The following is a 17244-nucleotide window of genomic DNA, read 5'->3' on the forward strand; positions in this document are numbered from 1 at the left end:
TTTACATTATATAGTAGTCTAATTTGTAAGCATAACAAAATTATCCTTCTGTATTTATTTTAATATGGTTTTAAGCTTCTGATAGAAACTAGATAACAGTTTTAATCATTAAATTTGTAACACAGTACTTTTTAATGCAATTTTAGTTATATACACAATGTTAATTTTAAAAATTAGTACTTATGCTTAAAAATATAATTGTGTTTAGCCATCTCATATTTCTTAAACATTATTGTAGTTAGAAATGTGAATACTTCAGAATAATAGAAATATTTATTCAGTACTTGTGAGTTAAAGCCATACCATTCTGTACTATGTTTTGTATGGCACAGGCTAGTTTCTTTTATCATACTTATATGATGGAACAATATTTTGTTTCACGGTAGCCTACAATCTTGTTTTGTAGGCCTACCATACTCAAATGAGGACACAGTATTTTGCTTCATGGTATAGGCTAGTTTAGTACCAGATTTAAATGGTACAATATAGTAAAGCTTATATGTCTACATGGTGATGTGATTTAACCCACAAATACTTTTATCTCTTGAAGAAATTAACATTATTACACTTGGAGGTAAGACTTACATGTAAATGATTTGACCATGGGTTTGAATAATCTTATAGCATCCAGTGACATGGCAGTTGTCAGCTGATGGCACTAAGTGGATTGGTCACATGATTCTCAAAAAAACTGTCTTAGAAGGAGGAGAGGAAAAAAGGGATTCTATTGCCATTTTAGGTAAGTCTCAAAGTTAACCTCTTTAATAAATACAGTGTACTCTTTTGTTTAGTTGGTAAGACCAGGTTTTTATTAGTACATCAACATTAGATTAGATTTGATCTTTATTTTTTCAGCAAAGTAGACTAAGCTCATTGAAGTTTAAGATTTTAACAATTCATGCATGTGTCATTAATCAAACATCTAATTTTTACACAACTGATGAATTTAAATGTTTTAAAAGCATAGGTGATCAGATTAAGTTTAATAAAAGTATTTGTTAACAAAATTAAAACCTATCTAAAAAGAGATGAATATGGCTTATATTCTTTTTTACTTTTAAAGTGTGAATTCTAAAAGTAACAGTTTCAAATATTTCAAATTAATTTTTATATTTGTTTCTTCCCATTAACAAGGCCGCTCTGAAGCTTTAGGTACCGAATTTTTTTCCAACTTTTAAATTTTTTCTTAAAAGCTACTTTTTTTTTTGGTGTACGCATGAATATACTATTCTAATTTTAGCAAAATTTAAAAATTACCCACTTCAAAAATCCTAATAATATAGTTAAAGGTAGGCCTACTAATAAAAATAGTTTCTAACTAAACAAAATTCCATAATTAGATCCTGTATGAATTTTCAAAGCCACAGTAATATAGACACCCAAACAATTAGAAACCAATTTATCTTAGTGAGTCTATTAAGTGATCCTCTTATATTGTCACACTTCTGTAAAAAGAGTTAGACATCCCTACACTATATATTTTAAAATCCTTCCACACAAATCCCATTGTAACTTAAGTCTGAACTTAATCCCCACCCTGTAAGTGTAACATCAGACCCCCCTCCCCCCTTTCATGTTTTTATGAAAACCCCAGAATAAATCAATCTTTTTGTATGAAACATCCACCTCCCCCAATTTTATTGTCATTTTTTGCCTCACTGTCCTGTTTTACAAAGAGCACAACTATTGCATGATGGAGGGATTATCTCCCTCTCACTGGCACTGCCTGGTGTTTTATATAAAACTTCAAACTTTTAAAGTCTTACAGTTATGTATTTTTATCTTATCAAATATCTTATTGATCTCATTACATTTTCTGTAGTTTTATAATCTACTATATCATTATATGTCTTTATCACAAATTGCTTAGTTTAAAAAAAAAAAGTGTTTTCTAAGCTTACATACTTGTGGTTTATATTGTCCTGCAGCAGCTTATTCACTCCAGCTTTCATTTAATTCAGTAATGGTTTGTTAGCTTCCTTGAAAAAAAGTAAAACCTTCAATTCAACACTTAATTTTGTTTTGAAATACATTAAATGTAATCTTTAAAAAAATATTTAAAATCTTGAACAAAAGGCACAACCAATAAAAAATGATAAAAAAACAATCAGTGGTGAGCAGCGTCCCCTGGGAAAATGTTTTTTTTTCTTTTCAACTTTAAATAGAAATAAAAGATAACAAGAAAAATGAGGACAATGACCTGAGTTAAAATATTTAAACAATATAAATATCGACCTCAGTTATAAAACAAATATATTGGTATGTTGTCTATAATGAATGCTTTTACAAACAACACGATAGGCTGTGAGGGTTGTCATATCAACCGGATTGAGTTTCGCCCCTCCCCCTTTAAATGAAGCGCTCCTAAAGAAGGCAACTGCCCCCACCCAAAACAAAAAAGTCACCGAGTACTACCAGTTCCTATAGCCATACCCCCATCTCTTTCATCTTAAGCATAGTTTCAAGGAACATGGACATGTTTTAGTTTTTTTAGAATGTATATGTGGCAGTTCTTTAAACTTCTTCTGCGTATCCTTCCAATCCCCCCCCCCCCCCCCCAGCGTCACCATGCCCCCTCCCCGAATCATTTTTTAAACACCCGCACCTCATTTTATCCCCTCCCGTTATAACCAAACAAACCCCCAATCATTTGTGTAACACCAGCACCTCATTTTAATCCTCCCCTTATCACCACACACGTCTGAACCCTTCCCCATCTCTCCCCTCCCCCAGGGTCACAACGACCCCCAATCATATGTTTAACACCAGCACCTCATTTCAATCCCCTCCCGTTATCACCACACACGTCTAAACCCTTCCCCTTCCTCCCATAGGGTCACTACCTCATATCTGACCGACCCCCCCCCCAAACATTTTTGAACGCCAACACACCAGATGTACACCCAGCCGAACAATGTGTTACATCACTCCTTTTTTTCCCCACTGAGGCGTACTCGTGTCTCGTTTGTCTTCCTGTCATTTTACCGACCCCGGCCAATCTATTTCACCCCAACAAACAACTGGATATTAATGATCTTGTTAAAGGGGGATTAACAACGACCATCATTCTTAAGTTACAGAAACATATCTTTTGCGGTGTTCAGCTTATAAGGAACTGTGAAAAATTATTTGTACAGTATATTAATTAATTTAAAAATATATTCGCGGAAATGACATGCAACTTTTTTTTGACAAATAAAATATTTTTTTCTAGTTTGGTATAGGTAGGAGGCATAATAGGTGTAGTATCATTAAACATGATTTTTTTTTAAAGAACGTAGGCCTACATGTTGAACACGATGTAAACACAATATGAACACAATTCTGTACTTAAACATTTGACACTACAGCACAACAACGAAAACGCACCCCCCTCCCATCATGAACACACATACACACACAAACAGACATGACATCCTTGGTCAAACATTGTTCAAGGATTCTTTTTTTTTTTTGCCTTGCCAAATCCTTCATATCTGTTATATGAGGTGTAGTCCTTATTTAAGAAAATTAAAATTACGCTATAGGCATAGGCCTACATCACTGTACTTAAATATACTGTCATTCTAATTAGCTATAGAAGTAATTTCATTAGCTATTGTTACTATTGATACAGTAATAAGACGTGAGTTATCATACTTAGCGATATAACTACTGCAGGAAACTATATAGTAACTGCACAGCTATAGCTACTGTACTTAGTTTTTAGAGTTACTGTACTTAGCCATAGTTACTGTTCGTAACATTACAGTCACTATACTTAGCTATAGTTACTGCAATTAGCTATAGAGTCTTTGTACTTAATAGCTTTAGCGTCACTATGCTTAGCTACAGAGTTACTGTACTAAGCTACAGAGTTACTGTACTTAGCTACAGAGTTACTGTACTTAGCTACAGAGTTACTGTACTTAGCTACAGAGTTACTGTACTTAGCTACAGAGTTACTGTACTTAGCTACAGAGTTACTGTACTTAGCTACAGAGTTACTGTACTTAGCTACAGAGTTACTGTACTTAGCTACATAGTTACTGTGCTTAGTAATAAAATTACTTTACTTAGCATTAGTTACTGCAGGCAGCTTTAATTGCATGACTACTTATAAATGGTCGACTAGCTAGATATATAGAGTGCAAAGAGATTTGTTACCAACAATAATCTGTGTTTAGCCTTGTACTGTAAGAGCTGGTTTGGACATGGTTATTTTATACATCATGCTTTAAAGCATAGTTGAGTTTCCGTTAAAATAGTATACCTTATACTAACAGAAATTAAGTAGAGACAACTTGATAAGAACAAATCTATGAACCCTGTTTTCAAATATAGAGCAAGGGGACAAAAATACCGACCCACGCACAAGAGATACTACATATACCATAGCTAAGAGAAATTACGTAGAGACAACTTGCTATGAACAAATCTATGAACCCTGTTTTCAAATATAGAGCAAAGGGGACAAAAAACCGACTGCAGCGCTGTTCCGTCCTATCCCTTCTATTGATTTTTGTCCTAAAATAGGAAGTTTATTTTGGAAACCCTAGACTGGTTGACGTGTCGGCATTATTCTGTGAGGTAATGAATCGATGCCTGAGTGGGTGTGTACGAGTGTACTGTTAAACACAGGTCTTAATTGTCGACCCTGGATGCTAGTTGCTTTATTGTCTTATAAAGTGGCATTGAGCGTCAGCATTTATATCTGTCGGAACGATTTCTTATGGTTCTAATGTTCAGTTTTTTTTTTAATAGATACAATGATGTGTGGTTCTATTTCATTATTTTGATAGATGTAGGTACCTAATTTAAAAAATAATAATTCACACAGCCGTTGTGATTATTAGACATAGTAGTAAGAGTTGTATATTTATGTAACTAATACCCAGGGTTTCTTTCAAACAATTTGCTCTGGGGTGAATTGAGGGTGACTTTATACTTTCCCGGGGATATATGGGCTTAAAATGTTATAAATATATATTTTTCTGTTTAAATACATTTTATTTTTCTATTTCGGTGGACATGCTCCATAGAGGAGGGGTGGGGGTTTACGGACAACACTCCTCCCGGAGAGATGCCTGGAAAAAAACCCCACTACAAAATCCGCGTGTTTAGTCCTTCTAGACGCGCGACGGTTGTAGATTCCTCTCACCAAGAAGTCGTGTTAGATTCCTATCACCAAGAAGTCGTGTTAGATTCCTATCACCAAGAAGTCGTGTTAGATTCCTATCACCAAGAAGTCGTGTTAGATTCCTCTCACCAAGAAGTCGTGTTAACTAGACCAGTGACCGCCGCCAGATGTCACATTGACGTCATTGGTCACCTACACCCAGGTGACTCACGCTTATGAAATGATAATGTAGTCAATAACTTATTGACCAGTGTTTACAAATGCAGGGAAACAGGTCGTATTTCCCCGTCACGTTTTATTCCAAGTACTTTTTTTTCGTCTGTATAAAACGTTCAACCCTCGAAGTGAACTCGTTCTAAGAGCAATCAGTACAAACGAGAGGCGAGAAAAGGATTAGAAATTTAATTGTTTCAGTCATAGACGTTGTTTTTAAGTGGAGAATATTTGTTTAAAGTTTTGCATACATCTAAAATTCTGTTCAAACCTGAAACTTGTGTAATAAAATAAGGTTGAAATCTGACTGACATTTACTAGCGAGCTCAATTTTTCTTACATTTTTAATATACATTGTACATTGAAACTGTATCATAATCGTGATATTCCACTGAACATTATTCGGCAGCGTGAAGTATTTCTACCGAATAATTTTGTTTCGTGTTGTTCCCACTGAATCATTTTACTTTGAGATCTGTTTCTGTTGAATCATTTTACTGCGTGTTCTGTTTCTACTGAATCGTTTTACTGCGTGTTCTGTTTCTACTGAGTCATCTTACTTCGTGTTCTGTTTCTACTGAGTCATCTTACTTCGTGTTCTGTTTCTACTGAGTCATCTTACTTCGTGTTCTGTTTCTACTGAATCATTTTACTTCGTGTTCTGTTTCTACTGAATCATTTTACTTCGTGTTCTGTTTCTACTGAATCATTTTACTTCGTGTTCTGTTTCTACTGAATCATTTTACTTCGTGTTCTGTTTCTACTGAATCATTTTACTTCGTGTTCTGTTTCTACTGAATCATTTTACTTCGTGTTCTGTTTCTACTGAATGACTGAACTGTGTGTTCTGTTTCTACCGAATCATTTTACTGCGTGTTCTGTTTCTTCTTTCTTACTTTAACCTCTATCAGCCGAGTTATTTCCTCTTAAGCCAGGCGCTACCACAAAATTAAAGTTGTTGTTCTGTGTCCAGTTCACCCAGAATATATCTTGAATTGATGGTTAACGGTACGGGCCACTGATACGCCATCACCCATGCTCCTACACTAAGAGAATGGATACGTGTTTGGACATGGTCATGGTCTCCTTTCACTCAGCCTGATGTTTACACCATCCTGCCCAGAGTTTGTTCTGTAGACCTTAAAACTTCTTTGTTCTTAATTTTAGTGTTGGAAGGAATTCCCTCCAAAACAATTAAGTATTACGTGTCAACTTGTTATGCGCAATATAGATCGTTGACTCCGATTTCAGTCTGCTTTTCTTTTTGGTTTTGCTTCATAGCCTTTGTCCAACCAAGAACAAACTACAAGGCAGCAGTTGTTTGATTGTGGAGTTGTCTCTCCTAGAAGAGTGGCTGTTCCCACCTATCCAGCCTCGTTTGCCCGGGGGTTCGAACCGTGAGCTTAACCGATCCGAACCCGCCGACCTTAAAACTGTATGACCATCCATATTCAGGCTGGAAAGTAGTTCTAGTAATTAGTTTTTTTTAAACGTGTAAGGTCACTCTTAAATACAGGGAATCAGTGAGGCGTAGTGTTCCATGTTGATGGTGGCGGCTTCGCCAAAAAGACAAAACTCTACCCGCTACTATCCGGTGTTTCTTCCACTTTAAAAAGTATATATTTTCTATATAAATACCATTTCGTTGGGGGGGGGGGGGGGGAGGCGGTAGACTTTCTTCGGCGCCCCCCAGAAGAGATGCCTCTATGGATCTATCTCGGTGTAGACAGTGACGACTGAAGACATACACAAAACGTTTACCAGATTTTATGTTGATTTTTATGACTTTTCTTATTACTCATTTACTGTCTGTATAAAAAAAAATAGATCATCTTTTATTATCCACTGTTATAATGATCACTTTGTATAAGTGTTATAACACATTACTGTGAACTTACACAAGTCGGCCTCCCAAAATGTGAGCGGTAGTCATTACCTGATCTATACAAGTTAGGCCTACATCACCATCCCAGGGTTCTCGTTATTCAGTAATGATCCGTTGTGTTCTGCCCTGTGATTTGCACCCGATCGAAATATGCTCGTCGTATCCTGCCTGCATACAAATGAACTACAGCATTGGGAAATGATACATTTCTTCCTGGACCGGATCTAACAACCAAGTGTTAAGTCGGGGGGTGGGCTATGGGGGTCGTTCATTATATGCCGTCACATCTAGGTTAACTTAGGGGGTTGTTCATGGAATGTCACGTCTAGGGTTACTTAGGGAGTTGTTCATGAAATGTCACATCTAGTTTACTTAGGGGGTTGTTCATGAAATGTCACATCTAGTTTACTTAGGGGGTTGTTCATGAATGTCACATCTAGGTTTACTTTGGGGGTTGTTCATGAAATGTCACGTATAGGTTCACTTAGGGGGTTGTTCATGAAATATGACATCTAGCTTAACTTAGGGGGTTGTTCATGAAATATGACATCTAGCTTAACTTAGGGGGTTGTTCATGAAATATCGCATCTAGCTTAACTTAGGGGGTTGTTCATGAAATATGACATCTAGCTTAACTTAGGGGTAGGGGGGGGGAGTTCATTAAATAGTCACATCTAGGTTTACCTAGGGGGTTGTTCATGAAAAGTCACCTATTTGGGGGGGGGGGGGGCAGGGTCGTGAAAAACCGTCACATCTAAATGTAAAGCTGGGTTCGGCTAAGGGGGTTGTTCATTAAATGTCACATCTAGGTTAAAAAACACATTTTAATTTAGCTCGATGTTTATCCTGCCATTTGTTGCCAAAAATATAATTATAAAGGCAGATACACTGTATACGTTCACAGCTAGTGTAGTGTGGTCATAATATACGCCTACATTATACAGTGTATGTAAAACCAGCTGTTATGACATAGGTCTACAGTGTATACGATACCAGATATTGTTGTCATGCTGTATGTCTACAATTACACGATCACAACTATTGTGCTCATTCTCATTTATATGCCTACATTATACAGTGTATGTAAAACCAGCTGTTATGGCATAGGCCTACAGTGCATACGATCGTTATTGTGGTCATGGTGTATGCCCACATTGTATACGATACCAGATATTGTTGTCATGTTGTATGTCTACAATTACACGATCACAGCCATTGTGCTCATTGTATAGGCCTACAGTATATCCGATCACATCTATGGTAGTCATTGTATATTCCTACTGTGTATACAATCTTAGTGTATATGCACCTAGCTCTTATTTCAAAGTGTTCTTTTCATTAGACATTCCCTCATCGCCTCCTCCTCCCCTACCAACCCAAAACGAACCGCTTCGAATGAGTACTATGTCAGCGACTCAAGCGATCAGATCTTGAGGGTACGGCTAACCGAACAGTTCCATTGCTGAATACAATTCTTTTATCCCGCAAGCAGCTTTAATTTCCATGTTCATGTACCTGCCTGTTATGTGGGTTACACAACAACTCACTTGCCTGGCTAATGAATGAATGGCGGATGAATCGATAAAACTCGCCGGATCAATACGTGTGTGAGTGGCTAACTCGTGTGTTATGTCTGGGCGTTATCTGAACAATTATCTCCCCTAACAGTGGGGAGGGACATGAATAATTTAGGGGTACGTGTTCCACGGCTCTGACCTCCCCCTTCCCCACTGTTGTGACCCCCACCCCCTTCCTTATTCCTCAGCTGTGATCCCTCTTATTCCTTAGCTGTACCCCCCCACCTCCTTGTTCCACAATTATTGCCCTCTCCATATTCCAAACTATGGACCCTCTCTGTTCCACGGCTCTACCCCCTTTCGTTTATTTAGTTCCATAGCTAGGACCCCCACCCCTTGTACTACGGCTCCACCCCCCCCCCCTTGTTCCGCAATTGTCCCCTCCATATTCCAAACTATGGACCCACTCTGTTGCACGTCTCTACCCCTACCGTTTTTCCACAGTTCTAGAACCCCCACCCCTTGTACGCCGGTTAACCCCCCCCCCCCCCCCCACTTCTTCCAATTGTGGATCCCTCCATATTCCAAACTATGGACCCTCTCTATTCCACGTCTCTAGGACCCCACACCCCTTGTACTGCGACTCTACCCCCCTCCCCCACCCCACACCTTTTCCACGGTTGTGATCCCGTGTTCACGTCCTTAAGACTAGTCCTACGCTGGGGATAAAAAATTGAAGAGACATCGGAAAACGGGCCAGGCTAACTGGCTATGAAAAATAGATAGGCCTCTGTTTAACCGAGTAACGAAATGGTTTTTAAGTAGGCTCCTCCCTCCCCCTTATATTTTACAACATTCCCCGCTTCGTTGGTCATAGTTACTTTCCCTATATCTATTTGCATCTCTTGTGATTTAGATTAATAGTTAATTCCTCCCTTTTTTAAAACTGGTTTTCAAGCTAACTAGACCCGTGGCAGATTAAATAAAAACCCAACCTTACCTGCTTAAAACAAACCATTCTTCATGTGATTATTTTTTCTTTTTAAATTTATTATTGCTGTTTGCTTTAGGCTCATGTTGTTTAAAATGATTGATTAAACTACCCACAGTATTGATTGACATGTTTATTAATTAATAATCGATTTCCATCTCTCTTTGCATTAGCTCATTGATTGATTTCAATTCCAGGTTTAAAGGTCATTGGAGGGAAAGTATCAGAAACGGGAAAATTAGGTGCCTTTATAACAAAAGTAAAGAAAGGAAGTATAGCAGACACCGTGGGCCATTTGCGTCCAGGTTTGTGCAGGTCACCTTTTAGGGTTGGACTTCATTCTTTTTAATGCTTAGATAGCTCTTCCATTACCTATTTATGATAGAATGATTCTAGATAGCTCCTCAAATACATATTTATGATGGGATAGATTCTAGATAACTCCTATTTATGATAGGATAGATTCTATATAGCTCCTCCATTATCTATTTATTATGGAATAGATTCTGGATAGCTCCTCCAATACCTATTTATAATAGGATAGATTCTAGATAGCTCTTCTATCACCTATTTATGATGAGATAGATTCTAGATATCTCTTCCATTACCTAATTATGTTGGGGTAGATTCTGATAATTTTCAATTTCCTTAATATTAACAATGGGATAGATTATCAATTTCCCTATTTATGATGGAACAGATTATCAATTTCCCTATTTATTATGGGGTAGGTTCTCGATTTCCCTACATATGGTGGGACAGCTCCTCAATTTACTTATTAATGATCCCCAATATGCCTATTTCTATTTATGCCTTAATATTGATTGTAATATAAAAATTAGTATAACTAGTCTTTTTAAAAGGAACATGCCAGACATTGTTAAACCTATTCACAACAGGTGATGAAGTTGTGGAGTGGAATGGTCGCTCACTGCAGGGGGCAACCTTTGAAGAAGTTTATGATATTATTTTAGAGTCAAAACAGGAACCTCAAGTAGAACTCATTGTTCACAGAAATACTAAGTAAGCTGCTTCCATTTGCATTCTTTTCTAGATGCTACTACTATAATGTCCACCTTACTTATAGTTCATATTTTACTAATATTTAGAAGAAAAAATATTTTAAGCAAAATTATATTATATTTAAGATTAAATAAGTAATTTTAAAAGCCTTACAGTTGAAAGGGCAGATCTAGTCTGTGGTCATGGGATTATTTGACTACAGCTAAGCTTATCACTTACCCTGACATATAGTTTCTGATTCTGTGACTACAGATAAGTTTATCACTAACATGACTAATGCTAGATTCCCACTACAGCTGAGTGGCCTCAGCAACACTGTGCATATTTGAGCCAGAAATTAATTATTAGACCATCTGACTAGCAATCATCTCTCTACTGCTCTACTGCAACATCCAGAATTTGTGAGGCAGCATGGTTGAGTAATAGAGCACACTACTGGTCACCCGCAAGTCTCTAGTTTACTACCCAAGCACAAATTTATTCTTGTCCCTGAGTCTACCCAGTTTTGATGGGTACCTGGCTCTTAAAGACCTTGGCTTGGTGCTCACCACACAATTCATTTCTATACTGAGGTCAGAGAAACTGATGATCTCTACTTCATCTATCCCATGGACCATTCGAAAACTTTTCATGGTGTACACTTAACATTCAGAAATTTTTGCTGTAATTATTTCAGGCATGGTGAGACCCCTCCTGGTGTCCAGTCTTCCTTTACTGACCATGCCAGAGGTAAAGTTTACCTAATATAGCTCTGTACTTTAAAAATCTAATTAAAAATAAGCAACAAGTCTGTTTTAATACAATTATGTTAGTTGTTGTGTAGTGTAACATAATAAACCTACTAATTATTTTATTTGCAAATATAGTGTAACAATTTTCAAAATGACTATAATATTTTAACTCTTGCTTATTCAAATTCAGATTATGGTTTGAAGGAAGCTATTCCAGACAACCAAAGATCTCGACGTAGTGTTGTCCCTGAGCCTCAACCAAGGTCAAGGTTACGGTCGCGACCTCTTTCTCCACCAATCACAGGCAAATTGCAGGTAATGTTTTAGAATCAATATAGGCTTATATGCCCTGATTTTAAATAGACATAGGATGAATACATTTTCATATAGAACTACTTGCCCTGATTTTAAGTAGATATTCGGATTACAACATTTTCATTTCAACTGCCTCTTGAAGTATATTTTGGAGTTGTTCTTTTGTTGCTTTCATTTGTGGGAATGTATCAGTATTAGCCCATGGGGAGAATTGATGCTACCACTTATTTCTAAAAATAAGTTTGTTAGGTTCTTAAGAGTATTGTGGAAGACTGTAATATCAGGTTCAGTGTTAAGGTTAGAAATTTAAGTCTTTGAAGTGGATTAGCTTCTGTGATAGGGTTAGTGTTAACATTAGTAAGTTATTTGTTATTTTAATATTTAGTTTGCTTAAACTACTCTAACACCCCCTTTTTAAGAAGATAATATTATTTCTTAGATGCTGTGACTATTCAGTGATATATAGACTCTATAAGTACATTTTTCATCTATTCTCATTGACATAAAAATGTATCAACAGTGTGTAAACTCACTCTTTGATTTGACTTGAGCTGACAGAATTATTTGATAAATATCCTGTTATTTTCATTTGTGTTACAAATTACCTCATTGTTGGTCTGCAGGTTAAGCTGTGGTATGATGTCCAGAGTTACCAGCTCATAATTTCCATCATTAGTGCCATCGATCTCCCTCTTACAGAAAACGGAAAGTTTAGAAATCCTTACTGTAAAATGTATATGCTACCTGACAGAAGGTATTTAACTTTTTAAATAATTTTCTTACAGATTTAAAACTATAAATTATAAGCAAGATGAATTCAAATTGAATTTTATTGTAGAAGAGTGTAATAGGGCTTATCTATTATCTATTGAACAGCATACTAGAAAGTGTTTGTGATATAATTTTACGTTATAATTTTTAAGTAGCTTACTTCATATAAAATTAAGAAGTCATATGTGGTTATTATCATAATTGTTTAAATATTTCAGTCATTAGAAGACGTGTTGAAAAGAAATTTACAAAATTCTGTTTAGAAAACCAATTTACAAATAGTGAATCTATCCAAAAGGTCTTTTCTAATTAACTTAAAGGATATATTTCTTTGTATAATATAAGCATAGGGTTAAAATCAATGCAATAAGATGAAATGCAAGGAGATTACAGGTGTTTTTTTATATGAAACGCAACAAAGAGAAAACTACATAATTTTGTTTCTCAACCAAATAATATTGTTGGATTAAGCTGAGTCCATAGAATATCTCTGATTCCACCCAGCTCTGATGGGTACCTGACTTATGTAAAGGGAAGTAAAGACTGCTAGGTGTAGTGCTAACCACACTGTCCAGGTCACTGAAACAGGTGAAGTCAACTTCACCTGCCTCATGGCCCGTAATGTTCAAAAGGATACTCTACTTTATTGTTGAATTTACTTCCAAAAATTTATTTTAATTTGTTTATCTCTAACCACATCTCTACGCAAATGTTTTTATAGTGAAAAAAGCAAGCGTAGGACTAAAACTGTTGCAAGCACCATAGACCCAACTTGGAACCAAACCTTTATTTATTGTCCTGTGAAAGAAGCAGATATGCATGAAAGGTTATTGGAAATTACCATATGGGATTATGACAGAGTTGGAGCCTCCGAGTTTTTGGGAGAGGTAGGTATATGATGGTCATAAGCTAGTGGTGCAAGAGAAAACCTTGAGGTGTGTATTACATGGAGACTTTAAGTTAAGATGTTGAATTTAATAAGGTAGTAGCCTTAAAGCACTGTCATTTTAAGTCAGTGAAGCATTGCAGTGTAGACAGGCTAGTAAGTGAATAACTAAATTATTTGTTTGCCTTAAAATTTATGTGAAATGAAGTAATTTATTGAAGGTGTACTTTTCTAGGGTTTATTCTAAGCTTTTAAAGAAAATGCACTTGATTAAACATTAATTGACGATGTTTCTATCTAATAAATTAAATGGATGACAAAATAATTTGCCTATTTTAATTATTTAGACTGGATGGATTGTTTCACAGTGAGATTATAAATTATATTCCCCTCAGGTTTTGATTAAAAAAATATCCAAAATATTCCCCCCTCCCCTCCAGGACTTGATAAAAAATATTTTCCCCGCAGATTTTGATACAAATATTTTTCTGGCAGGTTTTGATTGACTTAACAACAGCAAACCTAAATGATGAGCCCTACTGGTACCAACTAGACCACCATGACAATGCCAGCATTCCACTTCCTGCTTCCTCTCCTCGCACAGTATGTATAAGACCTTCACCATTTTTCCAAAGAGAAAATAAATAATAAACAAACAACTGAACTTAACATATACTTCCAACACTAATCTAACTGCACAGTTAGTGTTGGTGAAATCATCTAATACATATTTTTTTTCTTCAGCAAATGCAATATAAACAATGAAATGCAAGAATATTTTAAGGACACAACTTGGTTTCAGCTAAATGAATTAATTTTTAAATATAACAATCTTAACACATTGAAGCTTAACTAAAAAAGGCATGACATTGTCATAACTAAGTAGTAACAAACACAATATTATCTTAAGAGCACAACATGACTTTGCTACTTTACTTTAAACTATTAAAAATTATAAAGAACACCTAATCTTTAAAAAAAAAAAATGCTATAGGAGCTTTACAAACCTTTACTAAAAATACATTTTAAGAACGCATTATTAACAAGCACAATAACAACTGTGCTTCATTATTAAATAACATTTTTATGTCACAACTGTGCTTGATTTCTTTAAGAAAACAAGTCAAGATCCTTATGACGTAAGAAAAGACCATCTTTCACCACCCATCAGCTCACGTGGTCTGAGTGACAGTGACATGTCAGAGCTGGATTTTGACGACAGCATTGGAGTGGTTCCAGGTAAATAAAATCTTGCTTTACTTGTTTGTTTTATTGGTGTCTTATACATTCATTGATTCTGTTTTTTTATGTGCCTCTCATCTCGTGATAAAGCTAGCCCTTGCAGTCGTAAGACTCAGATATGCACAGTTTATTTACGAAACAATATACCTGTTTAAAATTTAAGACTATTGGGGTTCACGGCCAGTGTAATTTAGAATTGTGCTCTATCTTCCTTTTTCCCTTTCAAAATTTTAAAATATTTCTCTTAAGTAAACTTAGAATAGTTACCTGTTAGCTCATAGAATAATAAGAATGTAATTATTTTTAGTTTAGTTTTGTTACATTTAATTTTCTTATTTAAAATTACACATTTACAATGAACCTAGTGATTCGTATCTCCATTTCTTTGTACCCATTTGTTTTTAGACTTAATATTCAGTTATTATAAAATAAATTGTAGAAGGTCTTATATAGTTAATTGTGGAAAAGCTGGATTAAGAACGTCAAAATCCTTGGAACAAATAACAATGCTTTCATTTGGTACAAATATTTTTTATTAGAAATTGATTAATTGATGTAAGCATAATACCCTGCATGGTTGACAATTAATCAAAATTAATTATGTTTCATGTTAAATGTTATTTCTGTACTTAAGTTTTGATAAGGTCTTGAAGATATAGTGACTAGCTTGAGGTGGACTGATGACATATTTGGAAACAAATTCTGCTCCGTAAATACCCCTCAAGTGATTGATCATATTACATTTTTCAAAGAAATGAAAGAGAACAATATAATTTATTCTGGGAAAAGTGAATAGTATTTTGTTTCTAGAAAAGTTTCCTCCAATTCTTCACACAATTATGCCTCAAAGTCATTCACCTAACTTTGGCATTGAAATAATATTAACAATGCCATTAAACTATGACCTGTGTCAAATTCATGCCATTGACCTGTGACCTGTTGACCTTTGACCTGTGCTGGAGTGTTGGTACCTGCTCATCCACTAGGTGGAGCTGGAGGTAGTTTACGTGGGGATGGAACTGCCAGTGTTAGTTCCTTGGGCAGTTCTTGCAGTCCGACCACAATGGGCTCCGAGGAGTTGTCAGACACCAGTAGTGCCCGGCAGGACGGTGACTCCTCCACAACAGCCAGCACGCACCGCAGCCGTAGTAGCACAGGTAGATATATTGCACCTCCAAGTCCAGAGTCTTGCGCTATAGTAGTACTGTTCACACATTCTAAATGGGCTGCTGTTTGTCCAGTGTGCGTCATGTAAGCTGCCTAGACTTTTGTTATGTAGTATGAAACTTTTCCGGCCTCGTCTTGACCATTTGTGAGCAGTGGTTCAGCTGTCTGACCCCCCCCCCCCCCTGTGTGTGCATCACTGTGAACTTACCGCGCCATGCCTTTTGGTTAGCTCTTGTTTCAAGTGTTAGTAGCAACTGATGTAACTGATTGCCTACCCTCCTCACAAACGCCCCTTTGCTGCATTTACCTAAATTTGTTTAGCTGAACAGTTGCTAAAGTTACCTTTCAGTGCATTTAGATTTAGCAGAGATGTTCTTAATTATCACAAAATAACATCATGCAAATAACTATTAACTTTAAAAAACGTTCAATATATAAAAAAAATTATACTTAAAAATTATTATAATAAGGGTTTGATATTATTTATTGAAATATAAATCTATAATTACAATATTTAATATATTAAATTTCAAATTGATCAAAATCTGAATCAGAATTGTTTATGTATTAGTAATAAGGGACATATTTGCATGGTGATAACATGACGTAGAAATGTCAACAGTGACTCTATACCCTGCACAGTGGGTTTAACAAACTCTATGCTTTTAGTTAGTGTTAACGTAAAGAGCTGTAAAATTAATTTTAAACATTGCGGAGAGTGCATAAAACTATTTCTACTGCAGAAACTACATTTTAACACATGGTATATGTATATTTCGGGTGCAGGACAATACCCCTCGTCATTATTTCCATATCAGTTATCCTACTTACAATACCTTCCTCACTGCCCTAGAATTGGAGTAGAATATTATCCCTCCTGCCAATTACAAATTGATCTTTAGGGTTAGGGCAAAGTTTAGCATAAGGATAAGGGATAAAGTTATGAAATTAAGCGGGAGGATGAATTATGGGCTGGGATAATGACAGATAAGTAATGGGAAGGGGATAATTGATGGGGGAATTTCTTAGACCTGTTAATTTGTCTACTCTCCTTTGTAAAAAAAAAATCTTATACCTAACTAAAAAGTGGTGCATTTTCTCATGTAAATATCTAAAGCCTTAGTCCTGTACTAGGGCTTTGAAAGATGTTTTAAAAAAGTTTATTATTTGAAATTTGTTCTGTTATATAAAACAATGTTTTTGTTTTAAAATTTGACATTACCTTATTCATGAGTCACTGTAGACATTTTTCAAAGCTGCTGTAAGCTATATATTTGTTACTTCTGTTAAATTTGTTTCTGAATGTCTGTTTGATCTAACTCCTTTTATGCTAAACAGTGAGTTATTATCCTCAATTATTATTACATTTAATCTCATGCATGTC

The 17244-nt window shown here is 35.8% G+C and overlaps 1 protein-coding gene across 1 annotated transcript in view; it reads left to right on the forward strand.

Moving 5' to 3' along the window:
- Positions 1–17244, forward strand: part of LOC131943710 (regulating synaptic membrane exocytosis protein 2) — a 75986-nt gene that overhangs the window by 49385 nt on the left and 9357 nt on the right. Inside the window, exons 8-16 of the mRNA XM_059303924.1 lie at positions 625–739; positions 9923–10030; positions 10625–10748; positions 11425–11477; positions 11670–11794; positions 12418–12548; positions 13287–13452; positions 13947–14054; positions 14567–14690. Of these exons, the coding sequence (XP_059159907.1) occupies positions 625–739; positions 9923–10030; positions 10625–10748; positions 11425–11477; positions 11670–11794; positions 12418–12548; positions 13287–13452; positions 13947–14054; positions 14567–14690 (1054 nt within the window). The remainder of the gene's footprint in view (positions 1–624; positions 740–9922; positions 10031–10624; positions 10749–11424; positions 11478–11669; positions 11795–12417; positions 12549–13286; positions 13453–13946; positions 14055–14566; positions 14691–17244) is intronic.

Source organism: Physella acuta, unplaced genomic scaffold (genome assembly GCF_028476545.2).
Source record: "Physella acuta isolate Inbredline_101_S28 unplaced genomic scaffold, ASM2847654v3 ptg000465l, whole genome shotgun sequence".
Classification (NCBI taxonomy): Eukaryota; Metazoa; Mollusca; class Gastropoda; family Physidae; genus Physella; species Physella acuta.